Source organism: Scyliorhinus torazame, chromosome 12 (genome assembly GCF_047496885.1).
Source record: "Scyliorhinus torazame isolate Kashiwa2021f chromosome 12, sScyTor2.1, whole genome shotgun sequence".
NCBI classification, from domain to species: domain Eukaryota; kingdom Metazoa; phylum Chordata; class Chondrichthyes; order Carcharhiniformes; family Scyliorhinidae; genus Scyliorhinus; species Scyliorhinus torazame.
Genome location: NC_092718.1, coordinates 7,096,089 through 7,119,537, shown reverse-complemented (window position 1 = coordinate 7,119,537; position 23,449 = coordinate 7,096,089). Strand labels below are relative to the sequence as shown.

General features: G+C 58.0%; 1 protein-coding gene across 9 annotated transcripts in view; it reads left to right on the top strand.

Annotated features, from left to right (window-relative positions):
• The window catches only part of LOC140387370 (lactase-like protein), a 113,206-nt gene that overhangs the window by 61,178 nt on the left and 28,579 nt on the right, over positions 1-23,449 (top strand). For all 9 annotated transcript variants that reach the window (XM_072470362.1, XM_072470364.1, XM_072470360.1 and 6 more), the window contains 3 exons: positions 10,663-10,758; positions 11,809-11,863; positions 13,121-13,282. In XM_072470362.1, the coding sequence (XP_072326463.1) occupies positions 10,663-10,758; positions 11,809-11,863; positions 13,121-13,282 (313 nt within the window). The remainder of the gene's footprint in view (positions 1-10,662; positions 10,759-11,808; positions 11,864-13,120; positions 13,283-23,449) is intronic.

Below are 23,449 nucleotides of genomic sequence, written 5' to 3'. Positions count from 1 at the left end.
TCTCTCCATATTCATACTGTACACCCTGCGCCTTCCTCCATTGTGCCTCTGCAGTGCCTGTGGTCAGCAAGTCAAATTCCACATGCAGCCTTTGCCTTTCCCTATACAGTCCCTCCTCCGGTGCTTCCGCATACTGTCTGTCCACCCTCAAAAGTTCTTGCAACAACCGCTCCCGTTCCTTACTCTCCTGCTTCCCTTTATGTGTCCTTATTGATATCAGCTCCCCCCTAACCACCGCCTTCAACGCCTCCCAGACCACTCCCACCTGAACCTCCCCATTGTCATTGAGTTCCAAGTACTTTTCAATGCATCCCCTCACCCTTAAGCACACCCCCTCATCCGCCATTAGTCCCATATCCATTCTCCAGGGTGGACGCCCTCTTGTTTCCTCCCCTATCTCCAAGTCTACCCAGTGTGGGGCATGATCCGAAATGGCTATAGCCGTATATTCCGTTCCCCTCACCCTCGGGATCAATGCCCTACCCAACACAAAAAAGTCTATGCGTGAATAGACTTTATGGACATAGGAGAAAAACGAGAACTCCTTACTCCTAGGTCTACTGAATCTCCACGGGTCCACCCCTCCCATCTGCTCCATAAAATCCTTAAGCACCTTGGCTGCTGCCGGCCTCCTACCAGTCCTGGACTTCGACCTATCCAGCCTTGGTTCCAACACCGTGTTAAAGTCTCCCCCCATTATCAGCTTTCCGGTCTCTAGGTCTGGGATGCGTCCTAGCATTCGCCTCATAAAATTGGCATCGTCCCAATTCGGGGCATACACGTTTACCAACACCACCATCTCTCCCTGTAATTTGCCACTCACCATCACGTATCTGCCCCCGTTATCCGCCACTATAGTCTTTGCCTCGAACATTACCCGCTTCCCCACTAATATAGCCACCCCCCTGTTTTTCGCATCCAGCCCCGAATGGAACACCTGCCCTACCCATCCTTTGCGCAACCTAACCTGATCTATCAGTTTCAGGTGCGTTTCCTGTAACATGACCACATCTGCTTTAAGTTTCTTAAGGTGTGCGAGTACTCGTGCCCTCTTTATCGGCCCGTTAAGCCCCCTCACGTTCCACGTGATCAGCCGAGTTGGGGGGCTTCCCACCCCCCCCCCCCCTTGCCGGTTAGCCATCATCTTTTTCCAGCTTCTCGCCCAGTTCCCACGCGGCCGTATTTCTCCCAGACGGTGCCCCCCCGCCCATCCTTTCCCGCACCCACTCCCCCCTTTCCCCAGCAGCAGCAACCCAGTAATTCCCCCCTCCCCCCCCCCCCCCGCTAGACCCCCCGCTAGCGTAATTACTCCCCCCATGTTGCTCCCAGAAGTCAGCAAACTCTGGCTGACCTCGGCTTCCCCCCGTGATCACGGCTCGCCCCGTGCGGCGCCCCCTCCTTCCTGCTTCTCTATTCCCGCCATAATTATCATAGCGCGGGAACCAAGCCCGCGCCTCTCCCTCGGCCCCGCCTCCCATGGCCAACGCCCCATCTCCTCTCCCTCCCCACCTCCCCCCATCACCACCTGTGGGAGAAAGAAAAGTTACCATACCGCAGGATTAATCATACAATCCCTCTTCGCCCCCCCCCCCCCCCCCCCCCCCCACTCGTCCCACCACTTTGTCCAAACGTTCATTTTCGTAGTCCAATCATTCCAATTTTTCTTCTACAATAAAAGTCCACGCTTCATCCGCCGTCTCAAAGTAGTGGTGCCTCCCTTGATATGTGACCCACAGTCTTGCCGGTTGCAGCATTCCAAACTTTATCTTTTTTTTGTGAAGTACCGCTTTGGCCCGATTAAAGCTCGCCCTCCTTCTCGCCACCTCCGCACTCCAATCTTGATAGACGCGGATCACCGCGTTCTCCCATTTACTACACCGAGTTTTCTTCGCCCATCTAAGGACCATTTCTCTATCCTTAAAACGGAGAAATCTCACCACTATGGCTCTGGGAGCTTCTCCTGCTCTCGGTCCTCGCACCATAACTCGGTATGCTCCCTCCACCTCCAACGGACCCGTCGGGGCCTCCGCTCCCATTAACGAGTGCAGCATCGTGCTCACATATGCCCCGACGTCCGCCCCCTCCACACCTTCAGGAAGGCCAAGAATCCTCAAGTTGTTCCTCCTTGCGTTATTTTCCAGTGCCTCCAACCTCTCCACAGATCGTTTCTGGTGTGCCTCCTGTATCTCCGACTTCACCACCAGGCCCTGTATGTCGTTTTCATTCTCTGCTGCTTTCGCCTTCACGACCCGAAGCTCCTGCTCCTGGGTCTTTTGTTCCTCTTTCAGCCCTTCAATCGCCTGTAATATCGGGGCCAACAACTCTTTCTTCATTTCCTTTTTTATCTCCTCCACGCAGCGTTTCAAAAACTCTTGTTGTTCAGGGCCCCATATGAAACTGCCACCTTCCGACGCCATCTTGGTTCCTGCTTGCCTTCCTTGCCGTTGTTCCAAAGGATCCGTTGCAATCCGGCCACTTTCCTCTCCTTTTTCCATCCGTGTCCAGGGGGAACACCCTTCTGGTTTACCGCACGGTGTTTTCAGCCGTTAAAATTGCCGTTGGGGCTCCTATCAAGAGCCCAAAAGTCCGTTCCACCGGGAGCTGCCGAAACGTGCGACTTAGCTGGTCATCGCCGCACCCGGAAGTGCTCAGGTTGTGTTTTAATCACTGGTCAAAGTCTCAGATATCTAAAATCTGGAACCAGAGTGGGAGCTTGGTGACACCATTGTCAACATGACCTACAGAACTCCCACCTCGGATAGTGATAGGGTTCCCCTTTACATTGTGGCTTATCGCATCTCTCAGGATCATCTCAAAGTGCTTCACAATACATGACCGGAAGGACAGTGACACGGTTATGTGGACAAACATGACAGCCATTTTCACACAGTAACACCCCACAAAAAGTAAAGACTTGCATGTTTTCCCTTCTATATTACTTTCAAGTATAATTTTTAAAGAGCATTCAAAAGCATTTTGAAATGAAGATTCATTGTGACTGCTTGAGGCCAGAACCTTTCTGGGGGCTGGTTTAGCACAGTGGGCTAAACAGCTAGCTTGTAATGCAGAACAAGGCCAGCAGCGCGGGTTCAATTCCTGTACCAGCATCCCCGAACAGGTGCCGGAATGTGGCGACTAGGGGCTTTTCACAGTAGCTTCATTGATGCCTACTTGTGACGATAAGCGATTATTATTATTCTTTTAATGTAACTTTTTCAATTATTTCTTCTGTTCAAGCCAATCCAACACTCTTGTCTGTGGTTAATCTGTTGTGTGTGGCTTAGGAATTGAGGACGTGGATAATAATGAATTGCATGAAACTGCAATCGAAAAATCAAAGATTTATTGATTTGTTTGTGAATCGTTTCTTAAATAGATGAAGTAACAAAGTTCCTTAGCTCAATAACAACACTTTACATTCTGTATTGGGGGGTCCTAACTGCAGTCTGTGGGCCTTGTGTTTCTTTCTCACGAACTGGTTTTATTCTCTGTGAATTCTGTCCACTGGCAGATTTAGAAAGGGTTGTTCTTGGCACTGCTGCCTCAATGGTAGATCAATTCTAGGTCAAAGCACTGGGAACAGTCGGGGCTGGCAGATTGAGATATCCACACATTAACAGGAACACTAGTACAAATTTAATCTGAGGTGTGTGAGGCACTTTAGTAGCCATGGAGACAAACACCTTGGACACTCTAATTATCTAGTAACTGTGATGTAACTTCTACATTTGGCACATATACCCTACATGGTGCTAAATGATGGCAGGAACTCAAGGAATCTTCTGCCTCATCATCAGCGGGGACCTTGAGTCCTAACACTGCAGACAGAGACTTCCGGTTGCGGTGATGCGGAGCTAAGCCGCGCGTTTCGGCAGCTCCCGCGAAAACGGACTTTCGGGCTCTCCAGAGGAGCCCCAACGGAGCTTTTTTCAGATTAATCCCGTGTGGGAAGGAGCAGTGAGGTCCCCCCCTACAATATTTGCCAGGGAGCAGCGGTGAAACAACGAGGAAAGAGGCCCTGGAGCAGAGATCAAAACGAGGGGAAGAAGGCAAGATGGCGGAGGGCGGAGAGCGAGCAGCGTGGGGGCCAGACCAGCAGGAGTTCCTCGGGTGATGTGTGGGGGAGCTGAAAAAGGAGGTGCTGGCGCAAATGCTGTTGGTGATCGAGGGGCTGAAGGAGACCCAGAAGACCCAGGCGGTGGAGCTTCGTGAGGTGAACGATAAGGTGATCACCAATGAGGACGATATCCAGGGCCTGGCGGTAAAAATGGAGGCGCACGAGGCGGTGCACAGGAGGTGGGCCGAGAGAATTGAGGTCCTGGAGAACAGGTCGAGGAGGAAGAACCTCCGGATTCTGGGTCTTCCCGAAGGAGTGGAGGGAGCTGATGCCGGGGCGTACGTGAGTACGATGCTACAGTCGCTGATGGGTGCGGAGGCCTCTCCGACCCCCTGGGGCTGGAAGGGGCTCACCGGGTCCTGGCGAGGAGACCCAAGGCAGATGAGCCGCCAAGGGCGATAGTGGCAAGGTTCCATCGCTTCGCGGACAAAGAAAGTGTGCTGAGATGGGCCAAGAAGGTGCGGAGCAGTAGATGGGAGAACGCGGTGATCCGAGTGTACCAGGATTGGAGCGCGGAGGTGGTAAGGAGGAGAGCTGGCTTCAACCGGGCCAAGGCGGTGCTGCATAGAAAAAGAGTCAGGTTCGGCATGCTGCAGCCTGCGCGACTGTGGGTCACTTATCAGGACAGACACGATTATTTTGAAACGCCAGAAGAGGCTTGGACCTTTATACAGATGGAAAAACTGGACTCGAACTGAGGGGATGTGGTTGTATATGGGGTTGGAAATATGGGTAAAGAATATTTTGTGGGTGTGATGATGGATGGGGATGTGGGTAGAGTTCTGGTTAAAATTCCTAAAGTTTCCTTTTTTCTTTTCTGTCGACAAAATGATGATGATGGGGGAATGTGGGCGTCGGTCCTGGAGGGAGGTGAGACTCGGGGATGAGGGAACTGGGATAATGGCCGCAACAGGAGCTGCGCCACATGGGGCGGGGCTGGTTCAGGAAAGCGCGGGCTTCTTCCTGCGCCAAAGGGGGGGGGACAGAGGACGGTGAAGCAGCGGTCAGCTGACTCACGGAAGTAATATGGGGGGAGCAAAAGAGCTAGATGTGGATCCAGTGGGGGGGGGGGGGGGGGGGGTGTGGGGGGGGGATTCTAAGGTTGCTGCTGCACTGTCCGAGGAGGAACTGAAAATGGAAGAGGTGGTCGGGGCGGGGGTTCCCCCGCCTGGGGGACTGGAGGGTGCGGGAGACGCGAGCACGGGACTGGCCTAAGATAGGAGATGGCTAGTCGGCGGGGGGGGGGGGGGGCAATCCGGCTGATCACGTGGAATGTGAGAGGGCTAAATGAGCCGGTTAAGAGGGCCCGAGTGTTCGCACACCTAAAGGGACTGAAGGCAGACGTGGTCATGCTCCAGGAGACACATCTGAAGGTGGCAGATCAGGTCAGGTTAAGGAAGGGATGGGTGGGGCAGGTGTTCCATTCGGGGCTGGATGCGAAGAATAGAGGGGTGGCAATACTGGTGGGAAAACGGGTGTCGTTTGAGGCCAAGAACATAGTAGCGGACAAGGGAGGCCGATACGTGATGGTGAGTGGTAGGTTGCAGGGGACGGAGGTGGTGATGGTGAATGTATATGCCCCAAACTGGGACGATGCTGGATTCATGAAACGGATGTTGGGGCGTATTCCGGACCTGGAGGTAGGGAGTTTGATAATGGGTGGGGATTTTAACACGGTGCTGGACCCAGCAATAGATCGTTCCAGATCTAGGACGGGGAGGAGGCCGGCTGCGGCCAAGGTGCTTCGGGGGTTTAGGGAGCAGATGGGGGGAGTAGATCCGTGGAGATTTGCCAGACCTTTGGCCAGAGAATTTTCTTTATTCTCCCACGTACATCAGGCCTACTCCCGGATAGATTTTTTTGTTTTGGGCAGGGCACTGATCCCGAAAGTGGAGGGACGGAGTATTCAGCCATAGCCATTTCAGACCATGCCCCGCACTGGGTGGAGCTGGAGCTGGGGGAGGAGAGGGACCAACGCCCGTTGTGGAGGTTGGATGTGGGACTGCTGGCGGACAAGGAAGTGTGTGGGAGGGTGCGGGGGTGTATTGAAAGATATCTGGAGGCTAACGACAACGGGGACGTGCAGGTGGGAGTAGTATGGGAGGCGCTGAAGGTGGTGGTCAGGGGAGAGTTAATCTCCGTCAGGGCTCACAGGGTGAAGAGAGAGGGCAGGGAAAGGGAGAGGTTAGTGGGGGAGATTTTAAGGGTGGACAGGAGCTTTGCAGAGGCTCAGGATGAGGGACTACTCAGGGTGAGATGAAGTCTCACCTGTTGACCACAGGGAAGGCAGAGGCACAGTGGAGGAAGGCACAGGGGGCGACGTACGAGTATGGGGAGAAGGCGAGCCGGATGCTGGCACACCAGCTCCGTAAGAGGATGGCAGCGAGGGAAATAGGTGGAGTCAAAGATGGCAGGGGAACTACGGTGCGGAGTGCAGGGAAAGTGAATGAGGCTTTTAAGGCCTTTTACGAGGAACTGTATAGGTCCCAGCCCCCAGGGGGAAAAGAGGGGATGCGGCGATTCTTGGATCAGTTGAGGTTCCCAAGGGTGGAGGTGCAGGAGGTGGCGGGTCTGGGGATGCCAATTGGGGTGGAGGAGCTGGTTAAAGGACTGGGGAGCATGCAGGCAGGGAAGGCCCCGGGGCCGGATGGGTTCCCGGTGGAGTTCTACAGGAAGTATGTAGACCTGTTAGCCCCGTTGCTGGTAAGGACCTTCAATGAATCAAGGGAGGCGGGGACCCTGCCCCCGACAATGTCGGAGGCGACGATCTCTTTGATCTTGAAGCGGGATAAGGACCCACTGCAATGTGGGTCATATAGACCGATCTCACTCCTTAATGTAGATGCTAAGTTGCTGGCAAAAATGTTGGCCATGAGGATTGAGGACTGTGTCCCAGGGGCGATTCACGAGGACCAGGCGGAATTCGTAAAGGGTCGGCAATTAAACACTAATGTGCAGAGGCTCTTAAATGTGATAATGATGCCATCGGTGGAGGGAGAAGCGGAGAGAGTGACAGCCATGGACGCGGAGAAGGCCTTTGATCGGGTAGAGTGGGAGTATCTCTGGGAAGTGTTGAGGAGGTTTGGGTTCGGGGGAGAGTTTATTAGTTGGGTTAAGCTCCTGTATAAAGCCCCGGTGGCGAGTGTGGTCACGAACCGGCGGAGGTCGGAGTATTTCCGGCTGTATCGAGGGACGAGGCAGGGGTGCCCCCTGTCCCCTCTGTTGTTTGCATTAGCAATTGAACCTTTGGCCATGGCGTTAAGGGAGTCGGGGAAATGGAAGGGGGTGGTTCGAGGGGGAGAGGAACATCGAGTGTCGCTGTATGCAGACGACCTGTTGCTGTATGTGACGGATCCAGTGGAGGGGAGGGTTGAGGTAATGCAGATCCTACGGGAGTTTGGAGACTTTTCGGGCTATAAGCTCAACGTGGGAAAGAGTGAGCTCTTTGTGATCCATCCGGGGGACCAGGGAAGAGGGATAGACGACCTACCGTTGAAGAGGGCGGAAAGGAGCTTTCGATATTTGGGGATTCAGGTAGCTAGGAGTTGGGGGGCACTGCACAAACTTAATTTGACGCTGTTGGTGAAACAGATGGAGGAGGATTTTAAAAGGTGGGACATGTTGCCCCTCTCGCTGGCGGGTAGGGTACAGTTGGTTAAAATGGTGGTCCTCCCGAGATTTCTTTTTGTATTCCAATGCCTCCCAATTGTGATCACTAAGGCCTTTGTTAAGAGGGTAAGCAGGAGCATTATGGGATTTGTGTGGGCGAGCAAGACCCCGCGGGTAAGGAGGGGGTTCTTGGAGTGTAGCAGAGATAGAGGAGGGTTGGCATTGCCGAATCTGGGTGGTTATTATTGGGCAGCCAACGTGGCAATGATCCGTAAGTGGGTGATGGAGGGAGAGGGGGCGGCATGGAAGAGGTTGGAGATGGCGTCCTGTAAAGGAACGAGCCTGGGGGCGCTGGTGACGGCACCGCTGCCGCTCTCGCCGACAAGGTACACCACGAGCCCGGTGGTGGCGGCAACGCTAAAGATCTGGGGGCAGTGGAGATGGCACAGGGGTGCGACGGGAGCCTCGGTGTGGTCCCCGATTAGAAACAACCATCGGTTTGTCCCAGGAAGGATGGACCGGGGATTTCAGAGCTGGCATCGGGCATGGATTAGAAGAATGGGGGACCTGTTCATTGACGGGACGTATGCGAGCTTAGGGGCGCTGGAGGAGAAGTTTGGGCTACCCCCGAGAAACGCTTTCAGGTACATGCAAGTGAGGGCGTTTGTGAGGTGGCAGGTGAGGGAATTCCCGCTGCTCCCGGCACAGGGGATTCAAGATAGGGTGATTTTGGGCGTATGGGTCGGAGAGGGCAAGGTGTCGGCGATCTACCAGGAGATGAAAGAAGAGGGGGAGGCTTTGGTAGAGGAGCTGAAGGGTAAATGGGAAGAGGAGTTGGGGGAGGAGATTGAGGAGGGGTTGTGGGCTGATGCCCTAAGTAGGGTTAATTCCTCTTCCTCGTGTGCCAGGCTTAGCCTGATACAATTTAAGGTGGTTCATAGAGCGCATATGACGGGGGCGAGGCTGAGTAGGTTCTTTGGGGTGGAGGACAGATGTGGGAGGTGCTCCGGAAGCCCGGCGAACCATGTCCATGTGTTTTGGTCATGCCCGGCACTGGAGGGGTTCTGGAGGGGAGTGGCGGGAACAATATCTAAGGTGGTGAAAGTCCGGGTCAAGCCAAGCTGGGGGCTAGCACTATTTGGAGTAGTGGATGAGCCGGGAGTGCAGGAGGCGAAAGAGGCCGGCATTCTGGCCTTTGCGTCCCTAGTAGCCCGGCGAAGGATCTTGTTAATGTGGAAGGAGGCAAAGCCCCCTGGCGTGGAGGCCTGGATAAATGATATGGCTGGGTTCATAAAGCTGGAAAGGATTAAGTTCGCCTTGAGAGGGTCTGCGCAGGGGTTCTACAGGCGGTGGCAACCGTTCCTAGACTATCTCGCGGAGCGTTAGATGAAGGTCGGACAGCAGCAGCAGCAACCCAGGGGGGGTGGGGGGGAGGGGGGGACATCGGTCGTGGGGTGGAGGGGGGGGGGGTTCCTGTGGGGGGCATGTGAGCAAGAAAGCACATGAATGATCCGGAAACTGACAGGTACGGGAAGAATCCATTGTACAAAGTTCTGTATTTTATTGACTTGCCATGTTCATGTCTTGCCGTGCAAGTTCTTTTCTTTGTTACGGGGGGGCGGGGGGGGGGGGGGGGGGGTTGTTTGTAAGGTGGAAAATATTGTTATTGAAAAATTCTTAATAAAAATATATTTTTTAAAAAACACTGCAGACAGACCTGGTAACTCACTGCTTCCTAATGGCTGGACTTGAGCAGTCAGATGGTTTCCTGTCACAAAATTGAGAGTCAGCACAGTTAACCTGGGATCATCCTGTGTAGTTGTGGACATGTCGGGCGGGATTCTCCGGTCTCCGATTCCAAAATCGCATTTGGCGATTGGCCGGAGAATCCACGTTGGCGCCGAAATCGGGGGGGTGGCGCCGCTTTTGTGAAGTTCCGCCGCCTCCAAAACTGCATACTCTAGGAGTACGCCGCAAGCCGCATGGATGGCCTCAGGACGTTGCCCGAGGCTCCCCGATGCTCCGCCCTCGACCGGCCGAGTTCCCGACGGCGTGGGTCTCTCGTGCTATTTTCTGTCGGGAACATGGCGGCTGTGGACTGAGTCCAGCGGCGCCACAATCGGGGGGGGGGGGGGGCGCGATCCGCAGGCAGTGGGGGCTTTGGCAGGGGCTGGGGGCACGGCCGGCGCCATGTCCCACGCCGCCGTGCGCATGCGCGGCCACGGATCCGGCAATTCTCTGGCCGTATCGGCAGCTCGAGCCAGGGCATCAGACGGGGGATCGCTGGCCGTTTTGCACCGATTTTTGAATTCAATAAAAATCTGGAATTAGAAGTCTAATGATGAAACCATTGTCAATTGTCTTTAAAACCCATCTGGTTCACTGATGTCCTTTAGGGAAGGAAATCTGCCGTCCTTACCCGGTCTGGCCTACATGTGACTCCAGACCCACAGCAATGTAGTTGACTCTTAACTTCCCCCTCAAGGGCAATTAGGGATGGGCAATAAATGCTGGCGACGCCCACATCCCATGAATGAATTTTTAAAAATATCCTGTTAATGATATTCTTGACTTGCTGATAAGAGACATGCATTAGCTGAAAGCAGTAGAGGATTCCTATTTTATTTCCCCTGATTTCCACTTCCCCCTTCCAACAACCGACTGGCAGAAGTGAGATTGGGAAGTGTGTGTTTGAGAAGAGTCCTGACAACACTCTGAAACTTTAACATGGAGAACTCCGTGAGTATTCAGTCAGATCAGCCATGATCTTCTTCAAAGGCATAGCAGGCTCGAGGGGCCGAGTGGCCTTATCCTGCTCCTAATTTGTATCTTTGTATGATCTCACCTCACAAGCGCTTTCGTAGGTCAGTATCAGTAATGGAGATATGTGCGAACTGACTTCTTTCGATAATAACATATTGCATTTTTCATTGTAGTCCACAGCTGTGGAGGGATATGAGGTGGGCGAGCACGCTCCAGGGTTAAGGCTGAAAGGAGTAGGAGCTTACAGGGCAGCGCATAACATCATTAAGGTGAGTACCCTCCCTGTTCTCAATAACAAAAAATACATAACACATCGAAATACAGAAGAACGTGCTGCTGTACAGAACCTTTCATGCTCTTGGGGTACAGCCAATGAAGTATAGTCATTATTGTTATGTAGGCAAATGTTCAGATAATTTAGGCACAGCAAGTTACAACAGATGTAAGATAATATGTTTTTGGTTGTGGTTGAGGAATAAATATTGGCCAAGATACAAGGAAAGCGCCCCTGTTCTTGTTCCTGGGATCTTTTGCTCGAGTAAACGGGATGGCCTGTTGGCACAGTGGTTAGCACTGCTGCCTCACAGCGCCAGGGACCCAGGTTCAATTCTGGCCTCAGGTGACTGTCTGTACAGTCTGCACGTTCTCCCCATATCTGCGTGGGTTTCCTCCGGGTGCTCCGGTTTCCTCCCACAGTCCAAAGATGTGCAGGTGGGACACATGATTGGTCATGATAAATTGCCCTTAGTGTCCAGGGATGTGCGGGTTAGGTTAGGGGGTTACGGGTAATGGACAGGGGAGTGGGCACGGGAGCTCATTCAAATTTGTGGGTTTTGTGACTCAAGTTCCTGTAGAGTGGCTCAAACCCACAACGTTCTAGAACATAGAAAAATACAGCACAGAACAGGCCCTTCGGCCCACGATGTTGTGCCGAACCTTTGTCCTAGATTAATCATAGATTATCATAGAATTTACAGTGCAGAAGGAGGCCATTCGGCCCATTGAGTCTGCACCTGCTCTTGGAAAGAGCATCCTACCCAAGGTCAACACCTCCACCCAACACTAAGGGCAATTTATCATGGCCAATCCACCTAACCTGCACATCTTTGGACTGTGGGAGGAAACCGGGACTGTGGGAGGAAACCGGAGTTCTAACTCTTGAGTTTCAAGTGTTACCACGAAGTCAAGCTTACGTGTAAACCTTTGTGATGTAGATGTTTTGGCAGAGCTCATTAAGGTGGGGTGAGAGCTGAGACTGTGTGGGAGGAAAAGGCGGACACACCGTAATCCCATTAACGCTGTCGACCTCTGCTTCACAGGCTCACGCAAAGGCTTGGCACACCTATGACAAACTCTGGAGGAATCACCAAAAAGGTATCCAAGCTATCCGTTAAGACTGAACAGAATCAAATCAAATGCAAACATTTATCACCCAATTGGAGTCGTATACATTGTCTAGTTTGACTAGAGTTTCTGCTGTAAAGATTAGCAGGGTTTACAGGGTGAGATATTTCATCACCTTCAATTGGTGTTAATGGAATTTGAGTGATAGGTGGACGTGGCAGATTCCACGGAATTATCACTGTTTACAGGTAAAGGTGGGTTGCGTATAAATATAAACAAATATGGGGCGGCAAGGTGGCGCAGAGGTTAGCGCTGCTGCCTCACGGTGCCGAGGACCCGGGGTCGATCCCGGCCCCGGGTCACTGTCCGTGTGGAGTTTGCACGTTCTCCCCGTCTCTGCATAGGTTTCGCCCCAACAACCCAAAGATGTGCAGGGTAGGTGGATTGGCCACGTTAAATTGCCCCTTAATTGGGAAAAAAGAATTGGGTACTCCGCATTTATTTTAAAAAATTAATATATTGCGTGCTGTCCAAGTATAACGTTATGGATTGGATGTATCTATGATGGCCATTCAGCCCCAAGCTGTCTTATTACACTTAGATCAGGTGAGGGTCTTCAGTCCTGTGGAGCAACAGTAGAAATTGAGGTTGTTCCCCTTGGAGCAGAGAAGGTTAAGGAGAGTTTTAAAAGAAGTGTTCACAATTGTGGAGGATTTAGATAGATTAAATAGAAAGATGCTGCTTCTGTTGGTAGAAGGGTCAGTAGACAACATCGATTTACGGCAACTTGGCAAAAGGAAGGAATTTGAGAATAGTTTTAAGCAGCAAGTTAAAGCTAGATGGCACATTCAATCGTAACTTTTAAAAGGGAATTGAATTAATACTTGAAAAGGTAACATGCAAGGCTAAGGGGAGTGGGACGAATTGGAAAACTCTTGCAAAGAGCCAGTATGAGGGGCCAAATGGCCTCCTTCTATGAAGCTTCGTTCTGCTTTGCAGAGATGTATCAGTCACACAGAATAATAATAATAATCGCTTGTTGTCACAAGTAGGCTTCAATGAAGTTACTGTGAAAAGCCCCTAGTCGCCACATTGCGGGCCTGTTCGGGGAGGCCGGTACGGGAATTGAACCCGCGCTGCTGGCATTGTTCTGCATTACAAGCCAGCTGTTTAGCTGCTGTGCTAAACCAGCCCCTAGTTTACAAATTACAGTTGATTCATGCATATTCTCAATGAGATATCATTTGTGTGGTTAATAACTTGTTAAATATTCTTTTAATATGAAAGGATTGGTGGGAATCTCTATCACAAGTGAATGGGGAGAGCCAGTCGACATTACAAGCCAAAAGGATATCGAGGCTGCGGAGCGATACATCCAGTTTTATCTAGGCTGGTTTGCCAACCCTATTTTCAGTGGGGACTACCCTCAAGTTATGAAAGACTGCATTGGTAAGTGTAAATTCTACACATCCACCACATAACAAAATAACCTGGGATAATGAGACCCAAAAGCACAAACTAAACCGATGCTGGGATCTATTACAAAAGCAAAATACCTCAAATGCTGGAAATTTAATGTAAAAACGGCAGCTTAGCGGTTAGCACTCTGGCTTCACAGCGCCAGGGGCCCAGGTGAAAATGAAAATTGCTTATTGTCACGAGTAGGCTTCAATGAAGTTACTGTGAAAAGCCCCTAGTCGCCACATTCCGGCGCCTGTTCGGGGAGGCTGGTATGGGAATCGAACCGTGCTGCTGGCCTGCCTTGGTCTGCTTTAAAAGCCAGCGATTTAGCCCAGTGTGCTAAACCAGACAGGTTCGATTCCCGGCTTGGGTCACTGTCTGTGCGGTGTCTGCACGTTCTCCCCGTGTCTGCGTGGGTTTCCTCCGGGGGCTCCGGTTTCCTCCCACAAGTTCCGAAAGATGTGCTGTTCGGTAATTTGGACATTCTGAAATCTCCCTCTGTGTACCCGAACAGGCGCCGGAGTGGGGCGACTAGGGGCTTTTCACAGTAACTTCATTGCAGTGTTAATGTAAGCCTACTTGTGACAATAAAGATTATTATTATTATAAAGATTATTATTATAAAATGCTGGAAATATTCAGCATCTCAGGCAGCATCAATGGAGACAGAAAGAATTAACGTTTCAGGTCGATGAACCTTTCTCAAAACCAGTTTTCAGAAACATTAACTCTATTTCCCCTGTCGTGAACATAGAACATTGAACATAGAACATTATAGCGCAGTACAGGCCCTTCGGCCCTCGATGTTGCGCCGACCTGTGAAACCACTCTAAAGCCCATCTACACTATTCCCTTATCGTCCATATGCTTTGTGCCAAATAATAATCTTAATCCACGGCTGGGAATCTGAATTGAACTTTTAAAAGCAAGACTTTTTGAAAGCACCGACACTAAAGTGATTTGAACTCACAGCCCAGGACTCACAGCCCAGGATAGCTAACCCCAATTTGCATTACTTTATGTTTCACATTCAATTCATTGGAGTGGAGCACATTTATTGTCCATTGAACATGGCAAAAGCTGACTTCCGGGGAGTGTGAAGTACTTCCATCTCCTGCTCTCATCAGCAAATCATCTATGGCAATCACCTAAGGTATTCAACTGTTGGATAAAGGCCATTTGGACTAATCACTTGGGCAATGGAATCCTGGCTAAATTAGCTTCCAGACAGAAGCTAATCAAGTCACCTTTGGAACACACAAAGTGTTTTTTTAATTCCTCTGGCAGTTGCCGAACGAAGATCACATGACAAGCCACTCTTTGTATATTTTAAATGCATCTTTTCTCTGCAGCACTGAGGACAATCTTGGATCCCTACAGTGCAGAAGGAGGCCATTCGGCCCATCAAGTCTGCACCCACCCTCCGAAAGAGCACCCTATCTAGACCCACTCCCCATCCTATTCCTGTAACTCCACCTAACTGTTAGACATTAAGGGGCAATTGACCATGGCCAAACCACCAAACCTGCACATCTTTGACCATGGGAAAAAGCCGGAGCACCCGGAGGAAACCCACATCGATAAAGGGAGAAAGTGCAAACTCCACACAGACCGAGGCCGGAATTGAACCCAGGTTCCCGGTATATGAGACAGCAGTGCTAGCCACTGTGTCACCTTAGAGAAGACCTAAGTGGGCCCCCTCCTGCCTCCCTTCTTGCAAGATGCTGCTACCAAACGTGTTACAGAAAACAAAAGCAAAATATTGCAGATTCTGGAAATCTGGAATAAAAACAGGAAGCGCTGGAAAAACTCAACAGGTCTGGCAGCATCTGTGGAGAGAGAAACAGAGGGCGGCACAGTGGTTAGCACTGTTGCATCACAACGCCTGGGACCCGGGTTCGATTCCGGCCTTGGGTGACTGTCTGTGTGGAGTTTGCACATTCTCCAGCTGTGTGGGTTTCCTCCCACAGTCCAAGATGTGCAGGTTGGGTGGATTGGCCTTGATTAATGCGCAGGTTTGTGGGGACGGAGCAGGGGAGTGGACGTGGGTAAAGTGCTCTCTCGGAGGGTCAGTACAGACTCGATGGTCCAATGGCCTCCTGCACTGTATGGATTGTGTGGATGATGTTTTGAGTCTGTACTGACTGTTGTTTTGAACAGTTCTGAAGGAGAGTCATGCGGAAACGAAAACATTAACTCTGTTTCTCGCCCCACATTTGGTCCCAGTTTTTCCAGCATTTCCTGTTACAGAACGCATTTTGTTTCCTCATAGTAAGTTTGAACAGGGTGCTATCTTGGGGTGTTGATTTTATCCCCCTTCACTTTCTGTGTCACAAGCCAGACGGGTGACGTAGCCCACTCCCAGATGGCAGGTGGGTGATGTAACCCCAGGGATGCCCCCCCCCCCCCCCCCCCCCCACTGTTGTGGAGGACTGTACATGACCTCAGTTTACTTCTGCATAGCACCATAACTGAGTAATGGACCGCGCTGTGTGGGCAGTGATAACCATACACAGTGGGTGCCAACGTCAGGGCTTGTTTCCCCAAAGCTCTCTGTGATGAGCTTCCACACACATCAATAATGATTTCAGACGCGCAAAGCAAAACGCAAACATGTTTTACACAGTCCGATTCCAAACATGTTGGTTGGGGAAAGATAAAAGGCGGGATTCTCCGCCCAGCGACACCGGAATCGGGCGTCAGCCGAAAATCGAGGTTGGTGCTGGGCGCCAACAGACACCATGCTCCGGTACCTCAATGGCGGCTTGGATGTGGCCCACCTCCCCCGCCCCCCACCACCCTGCTCATCTGCATGGGCATGCAGATCGTACAGTGACACTCATTAACATATCATTAACGACCCCAACCCATAGACTCCGGCCTCCCGCGATGCTCCGGCCTCCCCTCGATGCTCCGGCCTCCCGCGGTGCTCCGGCCTCCCCTCGGTGCTCCGGCCTCCCCTCGATGCTCGGGCCTCCCGCGATGCTCCGGCCTCCCGCGATGCTCCGGCCTCCCCTCGATGCTCCGGCCTCCCCTCGATGCTCCGGCCTCCCGCGATGCTCGGGCCTCCCGCGATGCTCCGGCCTCCCTCGATGCTCCGGCCTCCCGCGGTGCTCCGGCCTCCCGCGGTGCTCCGGCCTCCCGCGATGCTCCGGCCTCCCGCGATGCTCCGGCCTCCCGCGATGCTCCGGCCTCCCCTCGATGCTCGGGCCTCCGGCGGTGCTCCGGCCTCCCGCGATGCTCCGGCCTCCCGCGATGCTCCGGCCTCCCCTCGATGCTCGGGCCTCCCGCGGTGCTCCGGCCTCCCGCGATGCTCCGGCCTCCCGCGGTGCTCCGGCCTCCCGCGGTGCTCCGGCCTCCCGCGGTGCTCCGGCCTCCCGCGATGCTCCGGCCTCCCCGCGGTGCTCCGGCCTCCCCGCGGTGCTCCGGCCTCCCGCGGTGCTCCGGCCTCCCGCGGTGCTCCGGCCTCCCGCGGTGCTCCGGCCTCCCGCGATGCTCCGGCCTCCCGCGGTGCTCCGGCCTCCCGCGGTGCTCGGGCCTCCCGCGATGCTCGGGCCTCCCGCGGTGCTCCGGCCTCCCGCGGTGCTCCGGCCTCCCGCGGTGCTCCGGCCTCCCGCGGTGCTCCGGCCTCCCCTCGATGCTCGGGCCTCCCGCGATGCTCGGGCCTCCCGCGATGCTCGGGCCTCCCGCGGTGCTCCGGCCTCCCGCGGTGCTCCGGCCTCCCCTCGATGCTCCGGCCTCCCGCGGTGCTCCGGCCTCCCGCGGTGCTCCGGCCTCCCCTCGATGCTCCGGCCTCCCCTCGATGCTCGGGCCTCCCGCGGTGCTCCGGCCTCCCGCGGTGCTCGGGCCTCCCGCGGTGCTCCGGCCTCCCGCGGTGCTCCGGCCTCCCCTCGATGCTCCGGCCTCCCCGCGATGCTCCGGCCTCCCCTCGATGCTCCGGCCTCCCGCGATGCTCGGGCCTCCCGCGGTGCTCGGGCCTCCCGCGATGCTCGGGCCTCCCCTCGATGCTCCGGCCTCCCGCGATGCTCGGGCCTCCCGCGGTGCTCCGGCCTCCCGCGATGCTCGGGCCTCCCGCGGTGCTCGGGCCTCCCGCGGTGCTCGGGCCTCCCCTCGATGCTCCGGCCTCCCGCGATGCTCGGGCCTCCCGCGTGCTCCGGCCTCCCGCGGTGCTCGGGCCTCCCCTCGATGCTCCGGCCTCCCGCGGTGCTCCGGCCTCCCCTCGATGCTCCGGCCTCCCCTCGATGCTCCGGCCTCCCCGCGATGCTCCGGCCTCCCGCGGTGCTCCGGCCTCCCGCGATGCTCGGGCCTCCCGCGGTGCTCGGGCCTCCCGCGGTGCTCCGGCCTCCCCTCGATGCTCCGGCCTCCCCTCGATGCTCCGGCCTCCCCGCGATGCTCCGGCCTCCCGCGGTGCTCCGGCCTCCCGCGATGCTCGGGCCTCCCGCGGTGCTCGGGCCTCCGGGGGTGCTCCGGCCTCCCCTCGATGCTCCGGCCTCCCCTCGATGCTCCGGCCTCCCGCGGTGCTCCGGCCTCCCCTCGATGCTCCGGCCTCCCGCGGTGCTCGGGCCTCCCGCGGTGCTCGGGCCTCCCGCGGTGCTCGGGCCTCCCCTCGATGCTCCGGCCTCCCCTCGGTGCTCCGGCCTCCCCTCGATGCTCGGGCCTCCCGCGATGCTCCGGCCTCCCGCGATGCTCCGGCCTCCCCTCGATGCTCCGGCCTCCCCTCGATGCTCCGGCCTCCCGCGATGCTCGGGCCTCCCGCGATGCTCCGGCCTCCCTCGATGCTCCGGCCTCCCGCGGTGCTCCGGCCTCCCGCGGTGCTCCGGCCTCCCCTCGATGCTCCGGCCTCCCGCGATGCTCCGGCCTCCCCTCGATGCTCGGGCCTCCCGCGATGCTCGGGCCTCCCGCGATGCTCGGGCCTCCCGCGGTGCTCCGGCCTCCCGCGGTGCTCCGGCCTCCCCTCGATGCTCCGGCCTCCCGCGGTGCTCCGGCCTCCCGCGGTGCTCCGGCCTCCCCTCGATGCTCCGGCCTCCCCTCGATGCTCGGGCCTCCCGCGGTGCTCGGGCCTCCCGCGGTGCTCGGGCCTCCCGCGGTGCTCCGGCCTCCCACGGTGCTCCGGCCTCCCCTCGATGCTCCGGCCTCCCCGCGATGCTCCGGCCTCCCCTCGATGCTCCGGCCTCCCGCGATGCTCGGGCCTCCCGCGGTGCTCGGGCCTCCCGCGATGCTCAGGCCTCCCGCGGTGCTCGGGCCTCCCGCGGTGCTCGGGCCTCCCCTCGATGCTCCGGCCTCCCGCGATGCTCGGGCCTCCCGCGGTGCTCCGGCCTCCCGCGATGCTCGGGCCTCCCGCGGTGCTCGGGCCTCCCGCGGTGCTCGGGCCTCCCCTCGATGCTCCGGCCTCCCGCGATGCTCGGGCCTCCCGCGGTGCTCCGGCCTCCCGCGGTGCTCGGGCCTCCCCTCGATGCTCCGGCCTCCCGCGATGCTCCGGCCTCCCCTCGATGCTCCGGCCTCCCGCGATGCTCCGGCCTCCCCTCGATGCTCCGGCCTCCCCTCGATGCTCCGGCCTCCCCGCGATGCTCCGGCCTCCCCGCGATGCTCCGGCCTCCCGCGGTGCTCCGGCCTCCCGCGATGCTCGGGCCTCCCGCGGTGCTCGGGCCTCCCGCGGTGCTCGGGCCTCCCCTCGATGCTCCGGCCTCCCCTCGATGCTCCGGCCTCCCGCGGTGCTCCGGCCTCCCCTCGATGCTCCGGCCTCCCCTCGATGCTCCGGCCTCCCCGCGATGCTCCGGCCTCCCGCGGTGCTCCGGCCTCCCGCGATGCTCGGGCCTCCCGCGGTGCTCGGGCCTCCCGCGGTGCTCCGGCCTCCCCTCGATGCTCCGGCCTCCCCTCGATGCTCCGGCCTCCCCTCGATGCTCCGGCCTCCCCGCGATGCTCCGGCCTCCCGCGGTGCTCCGGCCTCCCGCGATGCTCGGGCCTCCCGCGGTGCTCGGGCCTCCCGCGGTGCTCCGGCCTCCCCTCGATGCTCCGGCCTCCCCTCGATGCTCCGGCCTCCCGCGGTGCTCCGGCCTCCCCTCGATGCTCCGGCCTCCCGCGGTGCTCGGGCCTCCCGCGGTGCTCGGGCCTCCCCTCGATGCTCCGGCCTCCCCTCGATGCTCCGGCCTCCCGCGGTGCTCGGGCCTCCCGCGATGCTCCGGCCTCTCCTCGATGCTCCGGCCTCCCGCGATGCTCCGGCCTCCCGCGATGCTCCGGCCTCCCGCGGTGCTCCGGCCTCCCGCGATGCTCCGGCCTCCCGCGATGCTCCGGCCTCCCCTCGATTCTCCGGCCTCCCGCGATGCCCCGGCCTCCCGCGGTGCTCCGGCTTCCCGCGATGCTCCGGCCTCCCCTCGATGCTCCGGCCTCCCGCGGTGCTCCGGCTTCCCGCGATGCTCCGGCCTCCCCTCGATGCTCCGGCCTCCCGCGGTGCTCCGGCCTCCCGCGATGCTCCGGCCTCCCGCGATGCTCCGGCCTCACCTCGATGCTCGGGCCTCCCGCGGTGCTCCGGCCTCCCCTCGATGCTCGGGCCTCCCGCGGTGCTCCGGCCTCCCCTCGATGCTCCGGCCTCCCGCGGTGCTCCGGCCTCCCCTCGATGCTCCGGCCTCCCGCGGTGCTCGGGCCTCCCGCGGTGCTCGGGCCTCCCCTCGATGCTCCGGCCTCCCCTCGATGCTCCGGCCTCCCGCGGTGCTCGGGCCTCCCGCGATGCTCCGGCCTCCCCTCGATGCTCCGGCCTCCCGCGATGCTCCGGCCTCCCGCGGTGCTCCGGCCTCCCGCGATGCTCCGGCCTCCCGCGGTGCTCCGGCCTCCCGCGATGCTCCGGCCTCCCGCGATGCTCCGGCCTCCCGCGGTGCTCCGGCCTCCCCTCGATGCTCCGGCCTCTCGCGGTGCTCCGGCCTCCCGCGATGCTCCGGCCTCCCGCGGTGCTCCGGCCTCCCGCGATGCTCCGGCCTCCCGCGATGCTCCGGCCTCCCCTCGATTCTCCGGCCTCCCGCGATGCCCCGGCCTCCCGCGGTGCTCCGGCTTCCCGCGATGCTCCGGCCTCCCCTCGATGCTCCGGCCTCCCGCGGTGCTCCGGCTTCCCGCGATGCTCCGGCCTCCCCTCGATGCTCCGGCCTCCCCTCGATGCTCGCGCCTCCCGCGATGCTCCGGCCTCCCGCGATGCTCCGGCCTCCCGCGGTGCTCCGGCCTCCCGCGATGCTCCGGCCTCCCGCGGTGCTCCGGCTTCCCGCGATGCTCCGGCCTCCCCTCGATGCTCCGGCCTCCCCTCGATGTTCCGGCCTCCCCTCGATGCTCGGGCCTCCCGCGGTGCTCCGGCCTCCCACGGTGCTCCGGCTTCCCGCGATGCTCCGGCCTCCCCTCGATGCTCCGGCCTCCCCGCGATGCTCCGGCCTCCCCGCGATGCTCCGGCCTCCCGCGGTGCTCCGGCTTCCCGCGATGCTCCGGCCTCCCCTCGATGCTCCGGCCTCCCCTCGATGCTCCGGCCTCCCCTCGATGCTCGGGCCTCCCGCGATGCTCCGGCCTCCCGCGGTGCTCCGGCCTCCCGCGATGCTCCGGCCTCCCGCGATGCTCCGGCCTCCCCTCGATGCTCCGGCCTCCCCTCGATGCTCCGGCCTCCCGCGGTGCTCCGGCCTCCCGCGGTGCTCCGGCCTCCCGCGGTGCTCCGGCCTCCCGCGGTGCTCGGGCCTCCCGCGATGCTCGGGCCTCCCGCGATGCTCCGGCCTCCCGCGGTGCTCCGGCCTCCCGCGATGCTCGGGCCTCCCCTCGATGCTCCGGCCTCCCGCTGTGCTCCGGCCTCCCGCGATGCTCCGGCCTCCCGCGATGCTCCGGCCTCCCGCGGTGCTCCGGCCTCCCGCGATGCTCCGGCCTCCCGCGATGCTCCGGCCTCCCGCGATGCTCCGGCCTCCCGCGGTGCTCCGGCCTCCCGCGATGCTCCGGCCTCCCGCGGTGCTCCGGCCTCCCTCGATGCTCCGGCCTCCCGCGATGCTCCGGCCTCCCGCGATGCTCCGGCCTCCCGCGATGCTCCGGCCTCCCGCGATGCTCTGTCCCGGCCAGGCGGAAGTGGCATCAGCGCGGTTCACTTGTGGTATTTAAAGATGGGGACCGGGCGACATGGCTGCTGAAGGAGAGAGAGGTGGTAAGGAAAGTTTCCAAAGGCGCAACAGTGGGGTGCCAGTTGTGCCGCTGCCTGGAGGGCGTCTGCCAGGGCCGGGGAGAGTAGCGGGGTGGGGGTGGTGTTGGTGTTGGTGTTTTTCGGTCCCACCCAACAGCATCGCCAATGCTGTGGGTATTTCTATTTGTCTTAGTGAACCACAAGCGTTCCCTTATATCGATCAAATGACCACACAACCAGTTAGTTTGATCAAAAGATGGTTTATTTACATACACAAGAGTTACCTCGACATGCAAACAAAATATCTACTACAAGTTAAACTACACTTATCAGCTACAATAACCCATACTTAACTTCAGGGCGACCAGCACTGTGCAAATGGATAAAGGCCTTTGTCTGGATTTCACTCGGCTGGTTCGAAGAAAGTGGCTCTGTCTCTGCTGGGCTCATCCGTCAGGTAGCGATCGTTGGTCTTGAACTTGGCTGGCTGTTCCTGCTGCAATTGGGTGGCACAGGCCGGATCCAAAAGAGACAGAACACATGGCTGTGCTCTCTCTTATCCCTCTGGGATTTCGTGTTCTCTGGGGCGGTCCTTAACCTTGGACCCAATAGTTCGACAGGGCTCTGATCACTGTCTTCGATTTCGGCCAATAAAGGGGCGGGTGCCTTGGTAGCTGGGCGGGTCCTTAGCGGTCATTGACCTTGGCAGTTGTGCTTTCTGAGCAAGGGAGTGGCGCCGATCAGTCTGTGGCTGTACCGGTTGCTTGAGTGGAGTTCTATTGTCCTGGGAAAATGGGCCATTGAAATGCAAACGAGTGGGGGTTTCGGTCAGGTCTGGTTACCTGTGTTTCAAATACACATAGGCTCTGTATCTGTCTTGAGTCCTGGGTTGGCCAGGTTGACCTGGGATGGTCGTGGGGTGGGGCTAGGACAGTGAAGGAGGAGGAGGACACGCTGGGCAGGGGCTGCAGTACGGGCCAAGGCTGCCGTGAACCCTGTTGGACCCAGTTGGGCACAGGAGTACTCACCATGCTAACATGTCTGCATTTCCCTGCAGAAAATGAATCTCGGTGTACAGCCGGGTATGGTTGGTATCTGCCTGGCCGCCGCAGCCTTGGCAGATCCACTGAGGCTGCACGAGCAGGAGCTTCTCGGGGAGGACCCTGCAGAACAGGAGCCTGCCCCAGAGGAGCAGGAGCCAGCTGGTGACGATGGAGAGCCGGCCGCCCAGCAGATCGGCGAGGAGATGGGAAGAAGGCCTCGTACACTGGTGGCGCCTGCTGGACCGACTGCGGCTGAGCAGGGAGACCATGCGACATCTGTGCCAGATCATGGTGCATCTGGAACGGCAGGGGTATGGCGGAGGACACCCACTTCCGGTGGCCATCAAGGTGATGGTCGCCCTGAACCTTTAGGCCACGGGGTTATTCCAGGAGCCAAGCAGGGAGCTGTCCGGAATCTCCCAGACCTCTGTGCACAGGTGCATTCGCGTAACGGATGCCCTGTATGCTCGGTCAGCATCAACATGGACCGAGCCCACCAGGTTGCCCGGGCAGTGGGATTCGTCACTATCACCAGTATGCCCCAGCTCCAGGGGGAGATCGACAGGACGCATGTCCTTCTGCGAACACTGGCAGGTGAGGGGGTGCCCTTCATCAATAGGAAGGGATTCCACTCCCTGAATGTGCAGCTGGTGTGTGACCGCCGGATGCACATCGTGCACGTCTGGCCGCAATCCAGGCAGTGTGCAGGACGCCTTAGAGGCAGTCCCCCAGGTGAGGGATTGGCTCCTGGGTGTTAGAGGCTATCTGCTGCGGTCGTGACTAATGACGCCTCAGACTGACGTGGAGAACCGCTGTAACACTTATGCAGTGACCAGACGCATCATTGAGCGGTGCATTGGCACCCTGAACATGCGTGACCCTGTGCGTGACCCAGCGCAGCCAGTGCTCCACCAGGTGTTGGCACCCTCAGAGCACAGACCGCACAGTGGACGGATGCACCATGGCCACACTCCCAGGCAC